The following is a 21,376-nucleotide window of genomic DNA, read 5'->3' on the forward strand; positions in this document are numbered from 1 at the left end:
TACTTAATCCAGTTTCACTCAGACTTTTTGTTTCAAAAAGAGGGTTCATTTCTGGTTCCTTTAAAGATAAATAATCCTAATATGTGTTAGAATATTTAGACTTACCATTATTCAGGAATGTGGCACTTGTGTAAATGATAAACTCCTTTTGATGTATTGATATGGCAGCTTCTTATACCATCCATCCCCAGCTGGTCCTGGCTGTAGAACTGGGAGAGCTTTCCCTATTTCACAGCTTGTAGAAAGCACTCTGCAGATCGTTGCCATCTTGAGCCTCAATCACGGTGTGCCAGGGCACCCTCGCAATCACCGTGCTGAAGCTTCCACAAGCAGCTTCTGTGTTGGCAGAAGCTGCTGTAGTATTTCCCCCATTCACCGGACATGTGCACACATCTCCCACACAGACACACAAACCCTGGGCACATCACTGGTACCTCTGTGCTGACAGGCAGAGCCCCTAGAGCTCCAACCCAGGTGAACTTAACAATAGGCTACGCATGCTTTAGTGGATAATGGCTTGATTATCTCCACGGATTACCTGGGTCTCCAAGTGGAGATGTTTCTGGGAACGTTTTCTGTTTTTGTTAGTTTTGCTGTCATTTCTACACCAAACCCTTCTTCCTTTTTTTTTTTTGCCTTTAAAACAAAGATCAGGAAACTTCTAGGCTGTTCCAAAAACCTAAGGCTATTACGTGGCTTGTTGCTTGCTTCCATCTTTTCCGTATCTGTAGCCTTAGAAACATCATAAAATTAAAAAAAGTTTACTGATGAAAAGATGTATGCAGGCATATAGAACAAGGGACAGAAATTGCCTCCAGAGGAAATCGTACAAATTTGTTAATTTATTACAAAATGTCCATTCACAGAAATACACAAGAAAAACTTTTTATCCTTTTATATTTGGGAAAGGAACTGGTGTCTTAGATACAAAATAATTTACACATAATCCATACAATTTTATTTTATATAGAAATAGGTCATTATTACAACAGCTGTACAATTCACTACACTTCCTCTTATAATTACATAAAATCTTTTCTTTAGAAACCTCTCAACATAACAAAACATACAAAAAAAGCAAAGTGCATTTTGAAAAGGAAACTCCCATCTTCGGTCTTATCAGGAAAGATCCGTAGAAAGATGCAGCATTCTCACTCAAAGGGCCAGCTCAGTGGTGGGGGTCCGGAGGACCTGCCTGCCGCTCCACAGACCTGTCTGGCTTTTGAAACCTCCCCCTTCAGAGTCCTCAATAGAAATTCCAGAACTCAGCTGCGTGATTGTGCTTTGCTTTGAGTCCGCCTTTGTAGTTGCAATCACCCAAGTAAACAGGAAACAGTCCAGTGTTATGTTAGAGGGGAAAAAATCACCAGAATAGTGTGGGGTGCAGAGCCTGATTCCATTAGGGTTGAGGCCACAGGGTGTGGGGCTGCAGCCTGGTGAACAGCCACCAGCTTAGCTGTCTGATTGGTGGGCTGTTTTTGTTACTGGTGTCTCCAAATAAAGTCAGGAGAACTTAACTCTTTTCAAAATCGGAAAAGTGCCTAAGTTATTTCCGTGTGCAGCTGTGCAAAGTAAAACAGAAACAATCATCTAAAAATAATGAAAAAGCATCTCTTTATTCTCTCCCTTCAACAGATCTCTGACGCAGTGCTTCTCGAATGCAGTGGAAAGAGGATCTGCAGGGTGAGGACCAGTAGCGCGGCGACAGAGGCGCAGGGGGGCTGGTGCGGCGGGGGGAGATGCGGAGAGATGCGCCTTCGCTAAGGTGAGCGGAGTGATGCGCTCCCGCGGGGGCGCGGGGCCGTCCGGGTATGGCTGTAGAGTGTGGCCGAGAAGCCCAGGGGCAAGGGATACACAGCAGGCGTCCCCGCTCCCTTTCTATGTGCTGGCCACTGCGCCCGGGGATGGTCCCCATCCGGGAGCTCTGAAATGTAAGCGGGGCGCACGAAAGCCTGGGGGTGTCCTTTAAACTTCTCTCCCCAGCTCCGTGGCCACCCCCACCCCACCCCCACCCCCTTGTCCGTCCATTGGTTAAAGCTGATGTGACCAGACTGAGGTGCCGGGGCACTACCGGGGCGGCTGCTGGAGGCCTGAGGACTCAGCCAGGCTGCTGACCCTTCGGGTTGGGCGCGCGGCGGGGGGTGGCGGGTAGCCCAGGGTCCCTGGCTGTGGCGAGTAGGTGGAGAGAAAGAGCGAGTCCTGCCGCTCGCTGTGCAGAGAGGTTGGCGCCTGCACCTGGAAGGAAAGGAAAGGAAAGGGCTCCAGTGGAGGTTCAACGATTCAGGGTCTCCTCCCCTGAATGGCTGGGGCGGTGATGCAGATGGCGGATCAAAGGACTGTCCTTCCCAGCTACGGTCTCGGGGAGGTCCTGGTGGGGAAGAGCGGACGTGGAAAGAGGAAGCTGAGGCTCTGCCCGTGGTTGTGAGCTACGAAGGCCAGCACCAGGGGTTCCTCCTGGCAGGCGGGGCTAGGCTGCCTCGAATGGTTTCCTGAACACGTGTGTATGATCTCCAGGTAGCCTTTGTGTTTTTGGATGTTAGAATCTGAGACCACATGCACATAACTGTTGGGGCAGAATCCACACACGTATACAATCTACATACTTCTCACCAGTGATTCTAGAACTACTTCCAAATACTGCCATTGCCCAGCATCACTAGGAAGCATCCTAATTTGAAGCTCGGAAACTTCAACTCCAAGGTTAAGTTTGGAACCTTCTATCTCATCCCCCGCTGTTCCCATCCTTAAACTCTCCCCTTCCCAGTAACCCAGTCTGCCCAGGCACACCTGCCCCTCCACTGTGCTCAGGCTGCCTCTCTTGCCAGGCCAGGACCACCGTCCCCCCACCTGCACCTGGCCAGCCCCACTCCAAGCATCTCCCAAACACCTGGCTCTACAGCAGTCCTTCCTCCACTGGAGGCCTCCCAGCCACAGTATGCCGCTGGGCAGGGCCTCAGGCCTGGCCACCCTCTGCGAGATCCCCTTCCCCGAGCTCCAGGCCCCAGCATTCCTTAGCCCTGCCTCTCAGGTGGAACAGGTGCCTGCAAACATGTTTGCTGCTCCGATGAAGGAATGGACAGAAGCCCTTTAACTGCCCCCCTTCTCACCTCATGGGTTCCCATCCAAAGTCACTGCGGGGTCCTGTGAGGTGACAAGGAAGGCAAAGCTGAAGTTGCCCCCCCTCCACGCCTAGGGGTGGGGAGGTTTGAAAAGCATACCCTGGCTGGTTCAGCAGCCTGGGAGTCAATACGGTCTAGACCTTGTGGAGGACTCTGCAGCTCAGTCACCACACGCTCATCCATGGCTTTGAAGGTGCCTAAGCTGGGCGGGTTTTGGCCAAGGGGTGGGGAGGTCGGAGCAAAAGCCACACCCTGCACTGGAGGCTGGAGGCCAGGGAGGAGGCCCCACAGGACAGGGTCAAGGCTGGGGTGGAAAGGGGTACCGGGGCACGAGAGGGAGAAAAGACGCTTCTGTCTCATCTGAACCTCCAGCCACTGGCTCTCACCCCCGCTCCTTCAGCAAACTTAGCACTTGCTTGAAGTAAGAAGTGACAGCAATAAATATGCCCCACATTTTTCCGGGAAGCCCCAATCTCATGCCACATTATCACATGTATTAAGGAAGTTTGAGGAATCTTCAAACATGATTTAATTTTATATTTGTGTGAGACACTGCATATAAACACACTAACGAGTCCAACAAGCAGAGGAACTGGTGTCTTATTTTTGCTCTAAAAAATCTGGAGTTCCCACTGTGGCTCAGCAGTTAACAAATCCGACTAGGATCCATGAGGATATGGGTTCTATCCCTGACCTTGCTCAGTGGGTTAAGGATCCAGCATTGCCGTGAGCTGTGATGTAGGCTGGCTGCTTGCTGTAGCTCCAATTGGACCCCTAGCCTGGGAACCTCCATATGCCGCAGGTGTGGCCCTAAAAAGCAATAAATAAATAAATAAAAATAAATAAAAAATAAAAAATGGATACCGTAATAAAAATGTTTTAAACAACCCTTTTAGCACCTAACCACATGAGGCATAAGAGCTGATTCTAAATCTCTCACACTGTATATACACAGACTATCAACTGTGAGCATCAAAAACTTTAGAACCTACAAAGATTCAAATATGACTCTGTCGGGGGCTTATTTTCATCCTGAGGACATGAACCCTATTGAAAGAAGAGGAGGAAGGGCCTGCAGGCCCGGGCTGGAGGCTCGGCCCTGTCTCCCCCTCCCCAGGCATGGCCCCACCTGCAGAAAGTGCGGCTGCTGCTGGGTCTGGGCTGGCTTCAGGGGTGATGGCTGGGAGGCGGCGAAGCTGGGGTGGAGACCCATCAGCAGGACGGGGGTCGAGGCGCTGCTGCTGGTGGTGTGCACATCTGGGTTTTGAAACACAGCCTGGCTCTGTGGATACCTGTTTGGTGACACGTGGAAGAAGACAGACCTTTAAGAAAAAGCTCTTGGAGTTCCTGTCGTGGCGTAGGAACCATGAGGTTGCGGATTCGATCCCTGGCCTTGCTCAGTGGGTTAAGGATCCGGCGTTGCTGTGAGCCGTGGTGTAGGTCGCAGATGCGGCTTGGATCCCGTGTTGCTGTGGCTCTGGTGTAGGCTGGCAGCTACAGCTCCAATTAGACCCCTAGCCTGGGAACCTCCATATGCCGTGGGAGCAGACCAAGAAATGGCAAAAAGACAAAAAAATAAAATAAATTAAAAACTCTTGACGTGACCCCAGGAACACAAGAAACAAGAAGAAAAACAGACTGGACTTCATTACAGTTAAAAACTTGGATGCATCATGGGAACTATCCATGCAGTGGGAAGGCTCCTGGAAAATATCTGCAAAGCATATATCTAATACATCCGGATTATAGATACAATTCCTACAGCTCAACACCCATGACAAATATGAACCTGATTAAAAAGGAGGCAAAGGGGAGTTCCCTGGTGCTCTAGGGGTTAAGGATCAGGTATTGTCACTGCTGTGGCTCAGGTTGCTGCTATGTGGCTCAGGTTGCTGGTTTGATCCCTGGCCCAGGAACTTCTGCATGCCGCTGAGTTTGGCCAAAAGAATGGTGGGGGCGGGGGGGGGGAGGGCTTGAATAGACATTGCTGTAAAGAAAAGATACAGATGGCCAATAAGCACATGAAAAGATGCTCATCATCATTTGTCATTAAGGAAACAGAACTCAAAATTGAAACGAGACATCACTTCACACCCATTACGATGCTGTAATGAAAAAGAACTATAAAGGGTTCCAGTCTGTCCACATCCTCGTCAACAGCAAAAAAAAAAAAAAAAAAAAAAATTAAAATTACCATTACCATGTGATCTAGCAATTCCACTTCTGGGTATATGCCCCAAAGAAGTGTGAGTGGGGAACTAAAGGAGATATTTGTACATCCACAAGCAAAGCAGCATTATTGACAGTGGCCAAAAAGCAGAAGCAACCCAGATGTCGGTCAATGGATGATGGATAAACCAAAGGTGGTCCATACGTACAGTGGAATATGATCAGCCTTAGAAAGGAAGGAGATGCTGACACAGTGTACAATGTGTGTGAGCCTTGAGGGTGTTGTATGGAGGGAAATAAGCCAGTCACAAAATACAAATACTGTATGAGTCCACTTAGAGGAGATTCCCAAGAGGAGTCAAATTCACAGAGACAGAAAGTACAAGGGTGGTTGCCAGGGGCTGGGGGCAGAGGGAATGGGGGTTAGGGTTTAATGGGGATGGAGCTTCCGTTTGAGATGATGAAAAGCTCTGGTGGACAGGGGTGAGGGTGGCACACCAACATGGAGGTGCTTGATGCCACTGAAGTGTACACTTAAAGACAGTGAAAATGGTAAATTTCCTGTACATTCTACCACAATAATTTTTTTAAAGGGTACTTGGTGATAATGGTCCAATAACAAGGGGAAGGCCATTTGGAAAACCCTGGAAGAGCAAAGACAAGGAACAGATATTTTAAAGATACTACAGGAGTTCCTGTCATGGCGCAGCGGAAACAATCCATCTAGGAACCATGAGGATGAGGGTTCAATCCCTGGCCTCACTCGGTGGGTTAAGGATCCGGCATTGTTGTGAGCTGTGGTGCAGGTTGCAGATGTGGCTCAGATCCTGCTTTGCTGTGGCTGTGACTGTGGCCTGCAGCTGTAGCTCAGATTCGCCTCCTAACCTGGGAACCTCCACATGCTGCAGGTGTGGCCCTAAAAAGCAAAAAATATAAATAAATAAAAATTTAAAAAGATAAAATAATAAATAAATAAAAATAAAGATACTATAGAGAAGGCTTATTAGAATTAGGACCGTTATGTCTCTATATGAGTCATTGGTAACAGGCACTGGCGAATCCAAAACTCCCCTGAAGGGGCCTCCATGTGTGGGCGACAGACTCGGACACACCCCAGAAGATGGAGTGTTAGGTCATGTCTGGAAGAGATGGGGGAGGTATAAATTATTGGGTTGACCGAAGGGCACCTTAGAGTTCCCAGGGGAAAGAATTTCCATTTTTGCCTAGTTCAGTGCATTTTAAGCATCTCTGGAAAGCCATGTAACATGATTCTTTGTTTCCACTTATCTGGATCACTTACAACAGTTGAAACCCCAAACCAATCTTCCCCCCACCCCTCTGCCTAATTAAGAGCATCCTCAGAGAATTTAAAGGCTGTTTGCCTGCAGTGCACAGACGCCTCCCTCCCCCCCACCATCGTGGGGTTTTCATCGACGTACAACGTACATACAGACCCCACCCCTCAGAAATGCTCAGTAACTGTCGCTGTTACTATTATCACTGGCTGAAGTAGGACTTGGGAGAAAGGACTCTGAGGGGAGAGCCCGAGATGGGGGGGTGGCTGTAAGGTCCCCAAGCGGGGACTGGAGTAGGGGGAGGTGGGTGGCCTCATTAGCTGGCACCATCCCAGTGAACTTCTGACCCAAGTTAAACCAGTGTTTATATGCAAATGGTATCTGCTTCATTTCAAAGGCTAGACACTCTTTCCCAGTAGCTCTTCAAGTATTGGCTTCTCTGTCTCTGGTAAGCTTTGTCTCTGGTAGTTCAATGGCTAAGGAAAGCCACTTCTGCTCCAGGGGATTGCAAGTGAAGAGCCAGGGGAGAGGGAGAGAGAAGGTTTGTGCCTGGGAGAGCAGCAGGTCCCACGTCTGCAGCGAGTCACAGGCTGGGGCACTGCACTGGAATCACAGAGTAGGCGAGCTGGGTGTGCCTGTGGAATTTGCCAGCATTGGTGCCTTTTACATGGGCCGTTACACTTAGACCTGCAGAGATGCTGCTAGACAGTGACAAACTTGGCATGCAATTGTTTCATTTGGGTTCTGTCCTAAACCTGGGGTGGTGACAGTTTTTTTTCTCTCTCTTTTTTTTTAAATTTCTTCTTTTTAGGGGTACACATGCAGCATGTGGAAGTTCCCAGACTAGGGATTGAATCGGAGCAGCAGCTGTCAGCCTACACCACAGCAACGCCACATCTGAGCTTCATTTGCAACCTATACCGCAGCTCATGGCAACATCGGATCCTTAACCCACTGAGCGAGGCCAGGGATCAAACCACATCTTTCATGGATACTAGTCAGGTTCTTAATCCATTGGGTCACAACGGGAACTCCCAGTTTTCTTTTTTTCCATGGGCAATGGAGAAAGAAAAGCTAAGAGGAGGAGTTCTTTCCAAGGGCGTGGGCACACCTGGACCCTGCCTAGAGTGCCAGGCTCATAGACCCTGCTAGCCTGGGACCACTCAGGCGGCTCTCTGCATGTCCCACCTCCAGCCCCAACACCCCACGGCCACCTACTTGACTTGCCGTGCAGCCCTGCCAACCTCCGAGGGCTGCCTGGCATCACAGGACCCGGGCATCATGGGCTGGATGGGTTGGCTCAGTAACAACCTTGGAGCAGAGGAAGAGATAAGTGGGACACTCATCAGTACTCAAGCCACAGACTGGCCTGCCCAGCCCGCCTGGGCCCCTTCTGGCCGACCCCCATTCCCACAGGGCCTGCTGTGTTCTTGGAGGACCATTAACACAGCAGGTCTTTCCTCTGGCCATCAAGACCCTCTCCCTGCCATTTCATTAGCTGAGATTAATTGCAGAGGCTTTAGAGTCTAACCATCTGACCTCTGCCTCCACGTCCAGGAGAAAGGAGGGCCAAAAGGAATGGTGTAAAACTGCGTCTCTGTTAGCCTTCCAGCAAGGACAGGGCTACTGCTGCCTCAGGGCCTTTGCACTGCCTCTATGTGGAATGCTCTTCTCCCTGGTACTGGTAGGCCTCCTTCTCTCATCCTTCCGTACCTGAGCTGCCGGTCATGGCTGAAGTCTGGGCTGGGCTGGCACTGGCTGGCATCCTGGGAGGTGGAAGCAGGTGTGGTCAGGCTGAGAGCTGGCGGGAGCACAGCTGCCGTGCTGCTGAACTGGGGTGTCAAGCTGTTCCCCTGCATCATCTGTGAGCCTCTCACTGGCTTTGGACCCTAGAGCAACCACAGTAACAATAAAGGTAAACTTTCCACTCAACTCAGCAGCCACCTCCCCAGAACATCTTTCTTTTACCCACCTTAGCCATTCCGCTCACTTAGGACCCAATGACTGTTAATTGAGTTATTTTGTTCTTTTTTTTTTAAATAATAATTTTTTTTCCATTATAGCTGGTTTACAGTGTTCTGTCAATTTTCCACTGTACAGCAAGGTAACCCAGTCACACATACCTGTATACATCCTTTTTTCTCACATTATCATGCATGTGACCATCATCATAAGTGACCAGATGTAGTTCCCAGTGCTAGACAGCAAGATATTTTGCTCTTGTGACTATCTTTCCCATTGACTGTAAGCATCTCAGGGATTCTTTAAATTTCCTGGGCCCTGGACAGAGCCGGCTTGCAGCAGGCAAGCAACACATGTGTGCTGAGTGGAACTACTTCCTGCTTCACCAATTCCACTCCTGACATGTGGACCTGCTTGCTGTCTCTCTAACTCACCTCCTGCCTCAGGGCCTTTGCACTGCCTCTATGTGGAACACTCTTCCTCCTGGTACCCTTTGGGCCTCCTTCTCTCATCCTTTCAGTCCTTTGCTCAGATATGACCTTCTCAGGGAGGCTTTCTCTGGGCACCTACTTATGCCTCCCGCCCTTCCCCCACCTTCAGCAGAGTTCCCGCATCACCATGTGTCATTGTGTGACTGTCACTTGTTGGTCTCCCTCTCTCCCCTAACTTGGATCAGAGAGTCCTTTTTCCTTTTCTCTTTCATTCCCTGTTGTCCGTCAGTGCTAAAGACTCAGTGCCTGGCACGCGTTTGTTGACTGAAATCATAAATGAAGGAGCGAAGGAGCCTGCGTTTGCTTTTGCTTTTTGGATTTTCCACTGTTTCACTGACTCCACTCATATGACAGCACCACTATGTTTTAATGCTCAGAGATTTTGCAAACTCTCTCAACATAGATAGTGTAAATCCTTCCTCAGTTTTTTCCAAAACATTCTTAGCTAGTCTTATCCCTGGACCTTTAGAACCAGAGGCTACATTTTAAAGTAAAACTCTTAAATCTGGGTGAAGATGGAGAAACTGTCTTATACATGGACTTCTCCACATTTCATTGTAGGTCATCTGTTGACCTCTCAGAACCCACACTAGGCTAGAAGCTCCTTGGGGTCAAGGACAATCGTCATTCATCTTTTTTTCCCTGTGGGCTGGTGAATAACTGGAGCCCAGCAGCTGTTACTGAATCCACGACTGCATGCAGCTTCAGGAGAGGCTGGATCCCGCCTTCTGACCTATGATGGTCCAGAAATGAGAGCCCAGGACTTCTCGGTTCCATTGCCCTCAAGTGCCACCGACTGCTGGGTGACCCTGTCAGACTGCAAGATCTACTGGTGGCTTACAGTAGGTGGTCATGGCTACAAGGGTAGGGCTGGACAGGGAATCTGGGGGACCAGGAGGGGCACGGTGGCCCTGAGGAAAGGGACAGTGAACACAAGTGGGTAACTGTGTTCTCACACTGATAATGGAGAACACCAGGGGTCAATGGTGGGGGCCGAGGACCTGTGTGTGGGGACAGGACTGTCAGCATGAGTGTCCACCTCCAGCCCAGCTCAGGATCTGAGCTGAAAGTTTCAGCTGCATGATACCTTTAAGGCATTTTTTTTTTTTTTTTGGTCTTTTAGGGCTGCACTCGCGACATATGGAGGTTCCCAGGCTAGGAGGCCAAGTGGAGCTGCAGCTGCCAGCCACAGCCACAGCCACAGCCACGCCAGATCCAAGCCATGTCTGTGACCTACACCACAGCTCATGGCAATGCCAAATCCTTAACCCACTGAGTGAGGCCAGGGATCGAACCTGCAACATGGTTCCTAGTTGGATTCGTTTCTGCTACACCACGCTGGGAACCCCTAAGGCATTTTAATATACTGATAAAACATGGGAGGAAACAAGTAGAACTTGGGCCTTCAAAGTGACTTAAAAGACAGAAAAGAAAAACCCCACCACCAGCATCTGGCCCAGGTTGTGGTGGAAACAGGTTTCCAGTTTACATGGCCTGGTCCACTGGGGGCAAGGGCTGAGTCTGCAGATGAATGCATTTACCTGGATTGCTATCACGCTCGATTCTCTGAGCAGGTGCTGGCCTGTGGCCTGGGCAGGAGCCATTTGGCCTGGAAGCTGAGGGCTGGCCACAAGCTGGGGCTGGGGGCCTGGGCCCGACCTCTGCTGGGCGCTGTTGAAGCTCAGGGATACAGCTGGCTGCTGCAGAAACATCTGGAAGCAGAACAGGCACACCTTTCAGGTTGGGGTCACAGTGCCCTCACAGGCCTGTACCTCCTTTGAATACCCTGTCCATGGCAGGAGATCAGCTTTCTTGCTCTCTGCCCCTGCCTGGAAAGTGTCATCCACTCGATGGGAGACACCAAGTGCCCATGATGCCACCAGCCCAGGGCACGGCCGGGAGAGGGGCAGCGGGTCTGAGGGATGGCGACCCTGCCCTCAAGAAGGTTCTAGTCTAGTAACTGGGGTCTAACAGTGTGAAAGATGCCAAGACCCGGATATGAAACTTGATGTGTTCAGCCTGGGTTGGCTTAACTGTTTCTTATTAGAAAGAGAAGCATCACATAAATGACACAATAATGGTGGCAGAGGGTCAGCTGACCACTGGTGTGGGCACATCATCCTGGCAGTAGGCCCTGGGCCCGGTCTCGAATCTCTGACCAGTGACCAGGGTCTGTCCCCATCCTGCAGTTGGCATCTTTCATCCAGTGTTCCCAGCGGACAGGGAAGGTCTGCGCCCATTACTCAGTGCATCTGCCTTTCCAGGGAGGCAAATAAATGCCAAGGATAACAGAACATGAAGTCCATGTACTTTAAATGATGTTCACAAATATGCTTTACAATCACCACGATAATCTCTGTTATCTAAGCTGTCTCAGACATTCAAGAGGCTGTGATATGTTAGTCTGGTAGGTTTTTTTGTTTTTTTTTTTTTTTTGTCTTTTTAGGGCCGCACCTGCAGCATATGGAGGTTCCCAGGCTACGGGGGAGAATTGGAGCTGCAGTGACTGGCCTACGCCACAGCCACAGCAACACCAGATCTGAGCCGCATCTGTGACCTCCACCACAGCTCATGGCAATGCCAGATCCTTAACCCACTGAGCGAGGCTAGGGATCGAACCTGCGTCCTCATGGATGCTAATCACATTTGTTTCCACTGAGCCACGATGGGAACTCCGGGGTTTTTTGTTTGTTTTAAGACACTCCCACAGCATGCAGAAAAGTTCCCGGGACATGAATCCACACCACAACAGTGAACAGAGCCACAGCAGTGACAGCACCAGATCCTTAACTGCTATGCCACCAAGGAACTACATAGCCTCGTAGTTTTAATGGGAAAAGTTTAAGAGGATTTGACTAAGTTTGTAAAGAGCACTTATGCAGTTATGAGAACCTTGGTCTTCCTCATTTATTCATTTGGTGTATTCGACTTAAAAGAATTCCGTAAGGGCTCAGAAAGATTTTACTTCTTGGGTTTATAAGTCTGCCTGGTTAGGTATGAAAGATTCAGAGACATTTAAATTGCAAATTAATGGCTTTGGTAGGTAGTGCTGATTATGTACTGTTAGTTTAATTTGTACATGAGCAAAAACCAGTAAAAGCATTGCTATTTTTATCAGTCAGTAGATTTGTAATCTGTGAATGACTCTAAAGGCTTAAGAAAAACAACTTTAATAATTTTAATAATAATTTAAACCTAAGACCTGTAACTAGCTTTGTTTTTCACCTGTGGCATATGGAGGTTCCCAGGCGTGGGGTCTAATTGCAGCCATAGCTGCCGGCCTACACCACAGCCACAGCAACACCAGATCCTTAACCCACTGAGCGAGGCCAGGGACTGAACCCTCATCCTCATGGATCTTAGTCGGGTTTGTTAACTGCTGAACTACAAGTAACTAGCTCTTTAACAAAAGCTCCTTGTGGGCATTAAGAACTGGTATTATGCATACCAGATTCTTGGCAAGCAGTGTTCTGTTCCCTTTTGGGCACTTAGCTTGCAGTTCTTTCTGCAAACATCTGGCGCTTTAACTCTGATTCCCATACTCAGTATAACCTCACCCAACTTTATATACAGTACAGAACTGACATGCTGACATTTGCCAAGTGAGAGAGCAGTTTGCAAAAGGCAGAGGTGGAACCAAGTCAGGCAGATGCTTAAAGATCAGATAGTTGAAGCACTTGCTGTTGGGGGGACTGAGCCATGTCCCAGAGAACTGAGGTTGGGGGTGGCTGGGCTAGGGCCCCACCTCGTGCCCATCCCACTGAACCACCTCATCTCCCTACTTTCCTTCACACCCCACCCCCACCCAAAAAAGCCTGCCGTTTTGAATGAAGGCTCTTGGTCACTTCAGAAGTTAAAAAGAATTTTCTAGGTGTCCATCCTCTCAGCTCCAATGCCCAAATATTTAGGATTAGTGCTTTATGCAATCTCAGATACCTGGTGTGTTTATGGCCCAGGGTAATTTGTACTTCAGCAAACAAACAAACAACTCCCCCAAACTCTTAATAACATTACCTTTTTCTGGTAAGATACAATTTACCTTCTGATTAGAGTTCAGATAAATGCAACCTTTATTTATGGCAGGCAGTATAAACTAGCTTAAATTGGACATGCTTCAGTTCAAATTCTAACCCCACCATGTACTAGTGATAGGACCTTGGGCAATTTTCATAACTTTTCAAAGCCATTATTTGTTTCTTCACTGACAAAACAGTGATATTAACAACACATACCTCATAAAGTGTTAAGTGGGATTTATGCTGAGGCATAATATTAGTGCTCAATAAATGTCAGATAATAACAATAATATGTAAAATGAAAAAAAGGAGCTCCTTTTGCTCCTTTGCCACACCGGACATATAAAACTTATCTGAGAAGTGAAGAGAATAAATAAATGAATTGACAAATAGATTAAGCTTTTGCTCAAAGAATAGAAATTATTTCTCCTCGTATTATGGCAGAGACTGCTGGGTCTGCTGCTCTATGCCACTGATGCTCTTTGATGGCAGAAACCCTGCCCTGTTTTATCTCAGTATCCCCACAGCGCCTAACCAAGTGCCTGGCACATAATGGGTGTCTGCCAGATGGGTGGATGCATGGAAGGATGGAGGGATGGATGAAAGAACCAATAGTGATTTGAGGACATCACAGGTGTCCTTTTAGGTATTTCTTTGAGTCGCCAGTAGAGGGCACAAATGCTCTCAAAAATAAATTAAGAAGCAGCCTGGCACAGACTTCGGGGGCTGGGGGTGGGGGCGGGATGGTAACAGCTTTTCAGCAGAACAGCTCTTTGTAGCACCCTTCAGGACCCTTCTAGGTGCAACCATGATGCCATAAGAACCTCTCCCTCATAGTCCAATCTTTTTTTGGGAAAAAAAAAAATTATATGAAGCCAGCATCTCAATAAAAGCTCCAAGCCAACAGAGTAGGTAGGAAAGTGCACTGAAGTTGGGACAAAGGACTTTTTCAGGGTGGGGTGGGCAAGGCAGGGGAGATTTGCTGCTGTGCACATCCATGCCTCAGCTTTAGCGACAATACAGTATAGAATTTTATGGCTTAAGAATGTGTTTGTTTTTTGTTTTTTGTTTTTTTGGGGGGGCTGCACCCTGTGGGCCGTTCCCAGGCTAGGGGTCTAATAGGAGCTGCTGCAGCTCAGCCGCCAGCCTACGCCACAGCCAGAGCAACGAGGGGTCAGAGCCACATCTGTGACCTATACCACAGCTTGTAGGAATGCCAGATCCTTAACCCACCTAGCAAGGCCAGGTACTGAACCCGTGTCCTCACGGATACTAGCTGGGTTCATTAGCACTGAGCCCATGTCCTTATGGATGCTAGTTGACAGGACTCCAGGGTCAGTTATACAGAAATATGAGAGACACAGTTCCCTAATTTCAAGTGGATAAAGTCACTAAAGGAAAAAAAAAAATACTCTAATTTTCCAGAACCAATCCTACACTCACACGTGGTTTTTCACTGTTCTTACATGCCTAGCTTTACAAATACTTATTACTAGAGAACATTTTCATAAGTTTGTTTTGTTTTGTTTTGGTGGGGTTTTTGTTTGTTTTTGTTGTTTTGTTTTTTTGCTTTTCAGGGCCTCGCCAGAGGTAGATGGACGTTCCCAGGCTTGGGGTCGAAGCGGAGCTACAGCTGCCAACCTATACCACAGCCACAGCCACGCAGGATCTGAACGGCATCTGCAACCTACAGCACAGCTCATTGGCAACGTCATATCCTTAGCCCAATGAGTGAGGCCAGGGATCGAACCCACAACCTCATGGTTACTAGTTGGATTTGTTTCCATTGAGCCACACTGGGAACTCTGAGAACATTTCATAAGCACAGAATATAGATATTGTATAGTGAAACCCCATGCATCCTTACTAGACTTCAGAAATTATCAGTGTTTTGTTCTTATTTAATCTACCCCCCACTTTTTGGAGAGGGAGGGGTGGGGTAATTTTTACTTGCTTATTCTTTATGCTTGACTCAGGTATTTTTTTTTAACATATTTTGGCTAAATATTTTGGAAGGTATTTCTTTAAACCCTTAAACCTGCACAAACATGAAGAAAGACTCTTTGAGGACTTGCTCTCTGGTTTGATGATCTGTGGTTTTTCCAAGTTCGCTGGAAAATTCCACTGCAAAGATAAGGTCATGTGGGAGGGACAACTGGGGCCTGGTTCCCACGTTCATCCCTTACAAAACTCTGGTTCTAGACTTGGGGGTCCACAAATTGCACTTGTCATGAGGAAGAAAAAGTATATAGCCCTTCAGGCCAAGGAGTGAAAGAGATAGCCTCGTGTCCCTGACATTTTAGACTTCAGCTTTCATGTGGAAAAGAGAAAAGTCTGGGCTCTGAGCCGGATGTTCAGCTGCCTACCTTGATTTTAGCAGTTCCTGGCTTAATGCCCCCTTCCTGTTAGTGTAAAAATTCCATTCAAGTAAATGGATTCAGGAGTTCTAGCCTTGGACCCAGGATCCGTGATAAAATATGCCCGTTGGGAAATAAGCAACAACTAACACCTTGATGACTGCATATCTTTTCACATAAATGCGGCAGTCTTCTCCCTCCGCAATCTGGGGCAATTTGGAAGTGTCCCTGCGGCGGTGGGGGGAGCACAGGGTTGTGGGCGGAGCGCGGGGCTGTGGGCGTGGGGGGGTGGTTCAGCGGTGCGCAAGCGCACCTGTGAGCATGGCGGCAGGTGTGGGGCTTGGCTGGGCTCTTCGCCTTCAGGGAGGGCAGGGCGAGAGGGCTGGCTCTAGGCATCTCTTTGCCTCCCACACCTCCGCACCATCCTGCATTTACCTCAGCTCAGGGCTGCGAAAGTGGGGTGTTTCTGTTTGGATGGTGAGGAAGTGGGAACAGCACTGCCGGAGCTCCAGCCACTTCCCCCAGGGGTCTCTTCTGCTTCTGTCTATCTCCCCTAAGTGGATGCCAGTGCTTACCTCTCTCAGGGCAGACTCCAAGGTGGGCTATATTACGCGGGGTCAAAAGAATGCACTTTGGCGAAAAATATAGCCCTGGACTGACTTAAGCAAAATTGGTTTAAAAAAAATTATCCTTGAAAGCTAAATATATAAATATTTTATATAAGATATAAATTTTTTCCTCCAAAAAGAATCTCTGGAAAAGATTCAAAGAAGTGATATCTGAGGGTTGGGTGGGTCGCAGTTAAAAGCAGCTGGAGTTAAGCACAGTTAAGAACACACAGAATTTCCCTCTGTGGCTTGCAGCAGAAGCAAATCTGACTAAGAAACTTGAGGTTGTGGGTTTGATCCCTAGCCTCGCTCAGTGGCTTGGGGATCCGGCATTGCCATGAGCTGTGGTGGAGGTCACAGAAGTGGCTTGGATCCCATGTTGCTGTGGCTGTGGTGTAGGCCAGCAGCTGTAGCTCCGACTCAACCCCTAGTCTGGGAACCTCCATATGCCAGAGGCACAGCCAGTAAAAAGGCCGGGGGAAAAAAAAAAAAAAAGCACCCAGAATGCCCCAAATGGCATGCCACAAATGGGATGGCTTGGATCCAGGCTGGTGTCAGTGCAGGGTGACCAATTACCAAACACATGAACGAAAGTGCAGGTGATGCAGGAAATATGTGCCCAGCAGAGTGAGGCTGGGTGAAGAGGATGTCATGAATGTCACATGGCCGGGAGCTGGGGATGGAGGAGGTGGGATTTTTTCCCTCCTGCTTGGCTGGTGGATGTTTCCATACATTTGGCAGGCAGGGCTCAGAAAGGCGGCAGAAAGAGGTCTTGGAGGAAGTCCTGCCTGCCCTGAAAGGGTGGACAGAGCTCTGCGGACCACTGGCCCGGGGAGGGGGCATCACCTGGACGTTGGAGTCCTGGACCAGGCAGAGCTGCTCCTGGATCTTGTGGAGCTCTTCCTGCTGCCACCGGATGTTGGCTTGCAGGATCCTCGTCCGCTGCTCCAGCTGGTCTTTGATAGTCTGGAACATGCTGAGCTGTGCTGAAAACTTGAGGGTGGGGTCAAAAAACAACCAGATGAAAGAGCTATTTCAGCCTTGCAGACAGATGCTGCTGTTGCTGCTCTGAGCAGTGCTGAGCACTTTCATTTCCGGTCCCTTACCCATCTTTTTCAGCATCCCTAATGAATGACCCACAGTTGGCAGGGGGGCTTGCCCGCCAGTGAGCAGGGGCTTGGGATGAGGACTAGCCATCCCAAGGGTCTCTCAAGCCCACCGGAATCTGCAGGTCTAAGTTATTGTGCTGCAGACTGGGAGGGCTACAGAATTGGGACATGATTTTGTAAGCAGCGCAGAGCTTATAAGCGGATATTCCAAATTGGGTTGGACGGACAGTTGGTTTTGGAGAGGAAGGAGTGTCAAAAGCAGGGTACCAGAATTTGCAACATGATGTGATCTTGGAGGGCATTAGGCTAAGTGAAATAAGTCAGCCAGAGAAAGACAAATACTGCATGATATCACTTATATGTGGAACCTAAAAAAATACAACAAACTAGTGACTATAACAAAAAAGAAGCAGACCCACAGATGTAGAGAACAAGCTAGTGGTTACCAGTGGAGGGAGAGGGGCAAGATGAGGGTAGGAGATTAAACAGTACAAACGTGTAAACTAAATAAGCTATAAGGATATACTGTACAGCAAAGGGAATAAAGCTAGTATTTTATAATAGAAATAGAAAATAACCTTTAAAAATCATGAATCACTATGTTGTATACCTGTAACTTACACGATAGTGTACATCAACTATATCTCACACACACACAAAAAATCAAGGCATCAGAGAGCCCCCCTCCCTTTTTTTCTCTCATCATCCAATTGACATGCAAATGACAATCTGCCTGTGACAGCTTCACATGTAATTCTGGGTCCTATCAATGTTCTAAATCTGGTCCTGGCAAGTGGGGCTCTTATGGAACAATTCACAAACCACTTGATAGTGCTCCAAAACCGCCTGGGCCCACGGAAGTCTTGTCGCCCTTCCTCACGTTCCTCTGGCTCTCTTGCTGCCTCGCACCTCTTGGAAATGTGCATCAAAAAGAGCTAGGGAGGAGTTCCCCTTATGGCTCATTGGCTTAAGGACCTGCTCTCTGCAAGGATGTGGGTTCGATCTCTGGTTTCACTCAGTGGGTTACCAATCTGGCATTGCTGTGGCTGCAGCTCCACTTCAATCCCTGGCCCCGGGGAACTTCCACATGTCGCAGGTACGGCCATGTTAAAAGAAAAACGCTAAGGAGAAGTCTAATCTTTCCATTCACGCTAGGGGTACCATATGCTGGTAGAGGTGACCACACACAGGGACACTGACACCTGCCATGCACAAGAGCACAAACGTCCCCTGCCTCCCCCTCCTGACTCCTTCCTGGGATGGAGGCTGGCTTTAGGAAGACCTCCAAGGTGACCTCTGCCCCATGTCACTTGTCTGCCTCAACACAAGGTATTTTCCTTGTAGGACACGTGTGGAGAGCAGAGTAGGGGATGGTGAGATGCGAGGTGACGCTGGCACTCCCTGGGCTGCCTGCCCACTCCAAGCAATCGGGGGGCTGTCCATGACCCCCAGTTATCAGGGAAAGTGCATTTGCTGGACTGGGGCTTCTGCTCTTTTATCTTCTCCTCCTTCCCCTTCCCTTCCTACTGTCCCCCACCCTCTCCTCCTTTTTTTTTTTTTTTTTTTTTTAGGGCCACACCTGTGGCATATGGAGGCTCCCAGGCTAGGGGTCAAATGAGAGCTACAGCTGCCAGCCTACACCACAGCCACGGCCATGCCAGACCCTTAACCCACTGAGCGAGGCCAGGGATTGAACCTGCAACCTCACGGATCCTCGTTGGATTCGTTTCTGCTGCGCCACAACAGGAACTCCTCCTCCTTTACAACGACTTGACCTGCATTCCCTCAGTCTCTATCCCAACAATCTCCCTAGCCTTGTTTCTGCCCCAGCGTCTTGGCAAACACTCCCAGGCACTGTCGCTTTTCCTCTGTCCTTTGACCTCCCACCCGTGGAAACGCAAACAGAACCCAGGTGGGACACACCCAAGGATTGGAATGACAACTGCATTTCTGGAGCAATAATAACAATAATAAGAACAAGAGTCCAGAAGAACAATAGTGCCAGGTAGTGCCACGTGCGGGGACCCACGCGGGGCAGTTCCAGACCCGCAGAGGCAGGACGCTGGCTTCCTCATAACACACCACATAGTGCAGAGGTTGTGATTGCTCCAGGTCCACAGCCAGGTGCTAGTGGGGCCCGCACTGTGAACCCAGGGCCTCGGGAGGTGGGTGAGGCCAAATGGCTTTGCTGGGAACTTGCCTGCCCCCACCCCTGCCCAGTTCCACCCCAATCAGAGCAGCTTTGACATCAGACTGTATTTAAAAGTGCTGCTGCTGAAACACTGGTGTTTAAGAATACCCACGCCATATCAGGCCGCATTATAAAAGTCTTAATCAGAATCTCACTCCTCAAAGCACCCAGCTCGGATTTTGCCACAGAAGCTATTTCAGGTGGCTGCTACAAAGGCAGGGGAAGTTTAAGGTGTGCGGTCCAGGTCTGATTGGCTCCCAAGGGAAAGAGTGAGGGCCCAGTGTTCTCGAGGTGCCAGCCGTGAGCTTCCAAAGGGTTAGTTACTTCTGGTATTACTCTTATTTTCTCAAGACATTTCAGGACACCCAAGCATTAGTCTCTTGTTACATTCCTGATTGTAGCCTTTTAAAAAAATTCACTGACATGGAGTTCCCACATTTGTGCCATGGGATCAGTAGCGTCTCTGGAGCGCTGGGACGCAGGTTCAATCCCTGGTCTGACACAGTGGGCTAAGGATCTGGCGTTGCCACAGCTGCAACATAGGTTACACCTGTGGCTCCGATCTGATCCCTGGCCATGCCATGGGGCGGCCAAACAACAACAAAAAAATTACTTTTTTTTTTTTAATTGTAGTTTGACTTACAATATTGTGTTAATTTCCACTGTACAGCAAAGTGATTCAGATTTATATATATATATATATATATATATACACACTCCTTAATATTCTTTTCCATTATGATTTAATATAGGACATTGAATATACTTCTCTGTGCTATACAATAGGACCTTGTTTATGCCCTCGTGTCTAATAGCTTACATCTGCTAACCCCAATCCCCTCCCCCTTGGCAACCAGAAGTTAGTGACCTTTTTTCCTTTTTTCTTTTGTGTGCCCCATGGCATATGGAGTTCCCGGGCCAGGAATCAGATCTGAGATGTGGTTATGACCCAAGCCGCAGCTAAAGCAACGGCAGATCCTTAACCCGCTGTGTTGGGATCAAACCTGCCTACCACTGCTCCTGAAGTGCTGCTGATCCTGTTGTGTCACAGCAGGAAATCCAGTGGACTTTTTGATAAAGAGAATTTATTTATTTTCTTCTGTTTTAGGGCTACACACAAGGCATATGGAGATTCCCAGGTTAGGAGTTGAATTGGAGCTACAGCCACTGGCCTATACCACAGCCACAGCAATGTGGGATCCTAGCTGCATCTGTGACCTACATCATAGCTCACAGCAATGCCAGATCCTTAACCCACTGAGCGAGACCAGGGACCAAACCTACAACTTCATGGTTACTAGTCAGATTCATTACCACTGTGCCACAATGGGAACTCCTTAATAAAGAGATTTAGCCTAACTTAGAAACATGTTAGCCACATGCTATGAAGCAAGACCACCACTTACACAGATAACCACCTCCTAAATTGTGGATTTTGTTTTTGTTTTTCCCTTTCCTTGATAGGATGCTCTAGTGAAAACATCAGTGAGGGGAGAAAGAGAACATTTTAGAATCTCCTTGTTTGCATTAATGGGCGTGAGAACTGGCTGACTCGAAAGGCTAGTATTATGCAAGAACATCTTAAAAATATGGCTACTATTAAGTATAATATGCCTAATAGGCTAAGAAGTGTTCCTGTTCATTAAAATGAGGTTCAATACAGGAAAACTTAGAATTCCAAAAGGGCTTTAATTGCACCTCAACTTATTATAAAACAGAGTTATTCTTTCCAATTCTGGATCCAAAACTTGAAGGAATTCTCATTTCATGTGTCTTTAGATTAAAGTTGTTCATTTCATACCAACTGTGCCTTGGAAATTTGAAGAGAAAAAAAAAGTTCTTTTTTTTTTTCCTAATGAGGATGAATATAGCTCATTGTAATTAGTCAACTCTGGATGGGTAGCTTTTACGTCCTTACTTACGCCTAACTCTGGCAAGAAGCACGTGCTAGCACGCGTCTTTCTTATTCCGGAAAAACTCGTGAGGTTGCTGTTAATGGGACATATGTTCAGAAAGAGTTTTCATCAGTGGTGACAGATCTGCCCCAAGACAGACGTCC

The 21,376-nt window shown here is 48.2% G+C and overlaps 1 protein-coding gene and 1 long non-coding RNA gene across 15 annotated transcripts in view; one reads left to right on the forward strand and one right to left on the reverse strand.

Moving 5' to 3' along the window:
• The window catches only part of LOC146404673 (uncharacterized), a 29,929-nt gene that overhangs the window by 2,414 nt on the left and 6,139 nt on the right, over positions 1–21,376 (forward strand). For 3 of the 5 annotated variants that reach the window (XR_014841418.1, XR_014841420.1, XR_014841422.1), the window contains exon 2: positions 1,636–3,980. This is a non-coding gene — a long non-coding RNA (uncharacterized LOC146404673). Of the gene's footprint in view, positions 1–1,635; positions 3,981–21,376 lie in introns of those variants that run through there. The other 2 variants (XR_014841419.1, XR_014841421.1) reach the window with 2 other exon arrangements.
• NPAS2 (neuronal PAS domain protein 2) overlaps positions 823–21,376 on the reverse strand; it is a 192,629-nt gene continuing 172,075 nt past the window's right edge. For 7 of the 10 annotated variants that reach the window (XM_085018627.1, XM_085018633.1, XM_021087167.2 and 4 more), the window contains 6 exons: positions 16,864–17,010; positions 10,578–10,748; positions 8,297–8,472; positions 7,802–7,894; positions 4,249–4,411; positions 823–2,235 (listed from right to left, as the gene is read on the reverse strand). In XM_085018627.1, the coding sequence (XP_084874753.1) occupies positions 2,068–2,235; positions 4,249–4,411; positions 7,802–7,894; positions 8,297–8,472; positions 10,578–10,748; positions 16,864–17,010 (918 nt within the window). In that variant the 3' untranslated portion in view covers positions 823–2,067. The remainder of the gene's footprint in view (positions 2,236–4,248; positions 4,412–7,801; positions 7,895–8,296; positions 8,473–10,577; positions 10,749–16,863; positions 17,011–21,376) is intronic. The other 3 variants (XM_085018629.1, XM_085018630.1, XM_085018631.1) reach the window with 2 other exon arrangements.

This window comes from Sus scrofa, chromosome 3, assembly GCF_054392235.1.
Source record: "Sus scrofa isolate SSC_HxYL_T2T_F1_AM1 chromosome 3, Sscrofa_HxYL_maternal_Yorkshire_Landrace_v2.0, whole genome shotgun sequence".
Classification (NCBI taxonomy): domain Eukaryota; kingdom Metazoa; phylum Chordata; class Mammalia; order Artiodactyla; family Suidae; genus Sus; species Sus scrofa.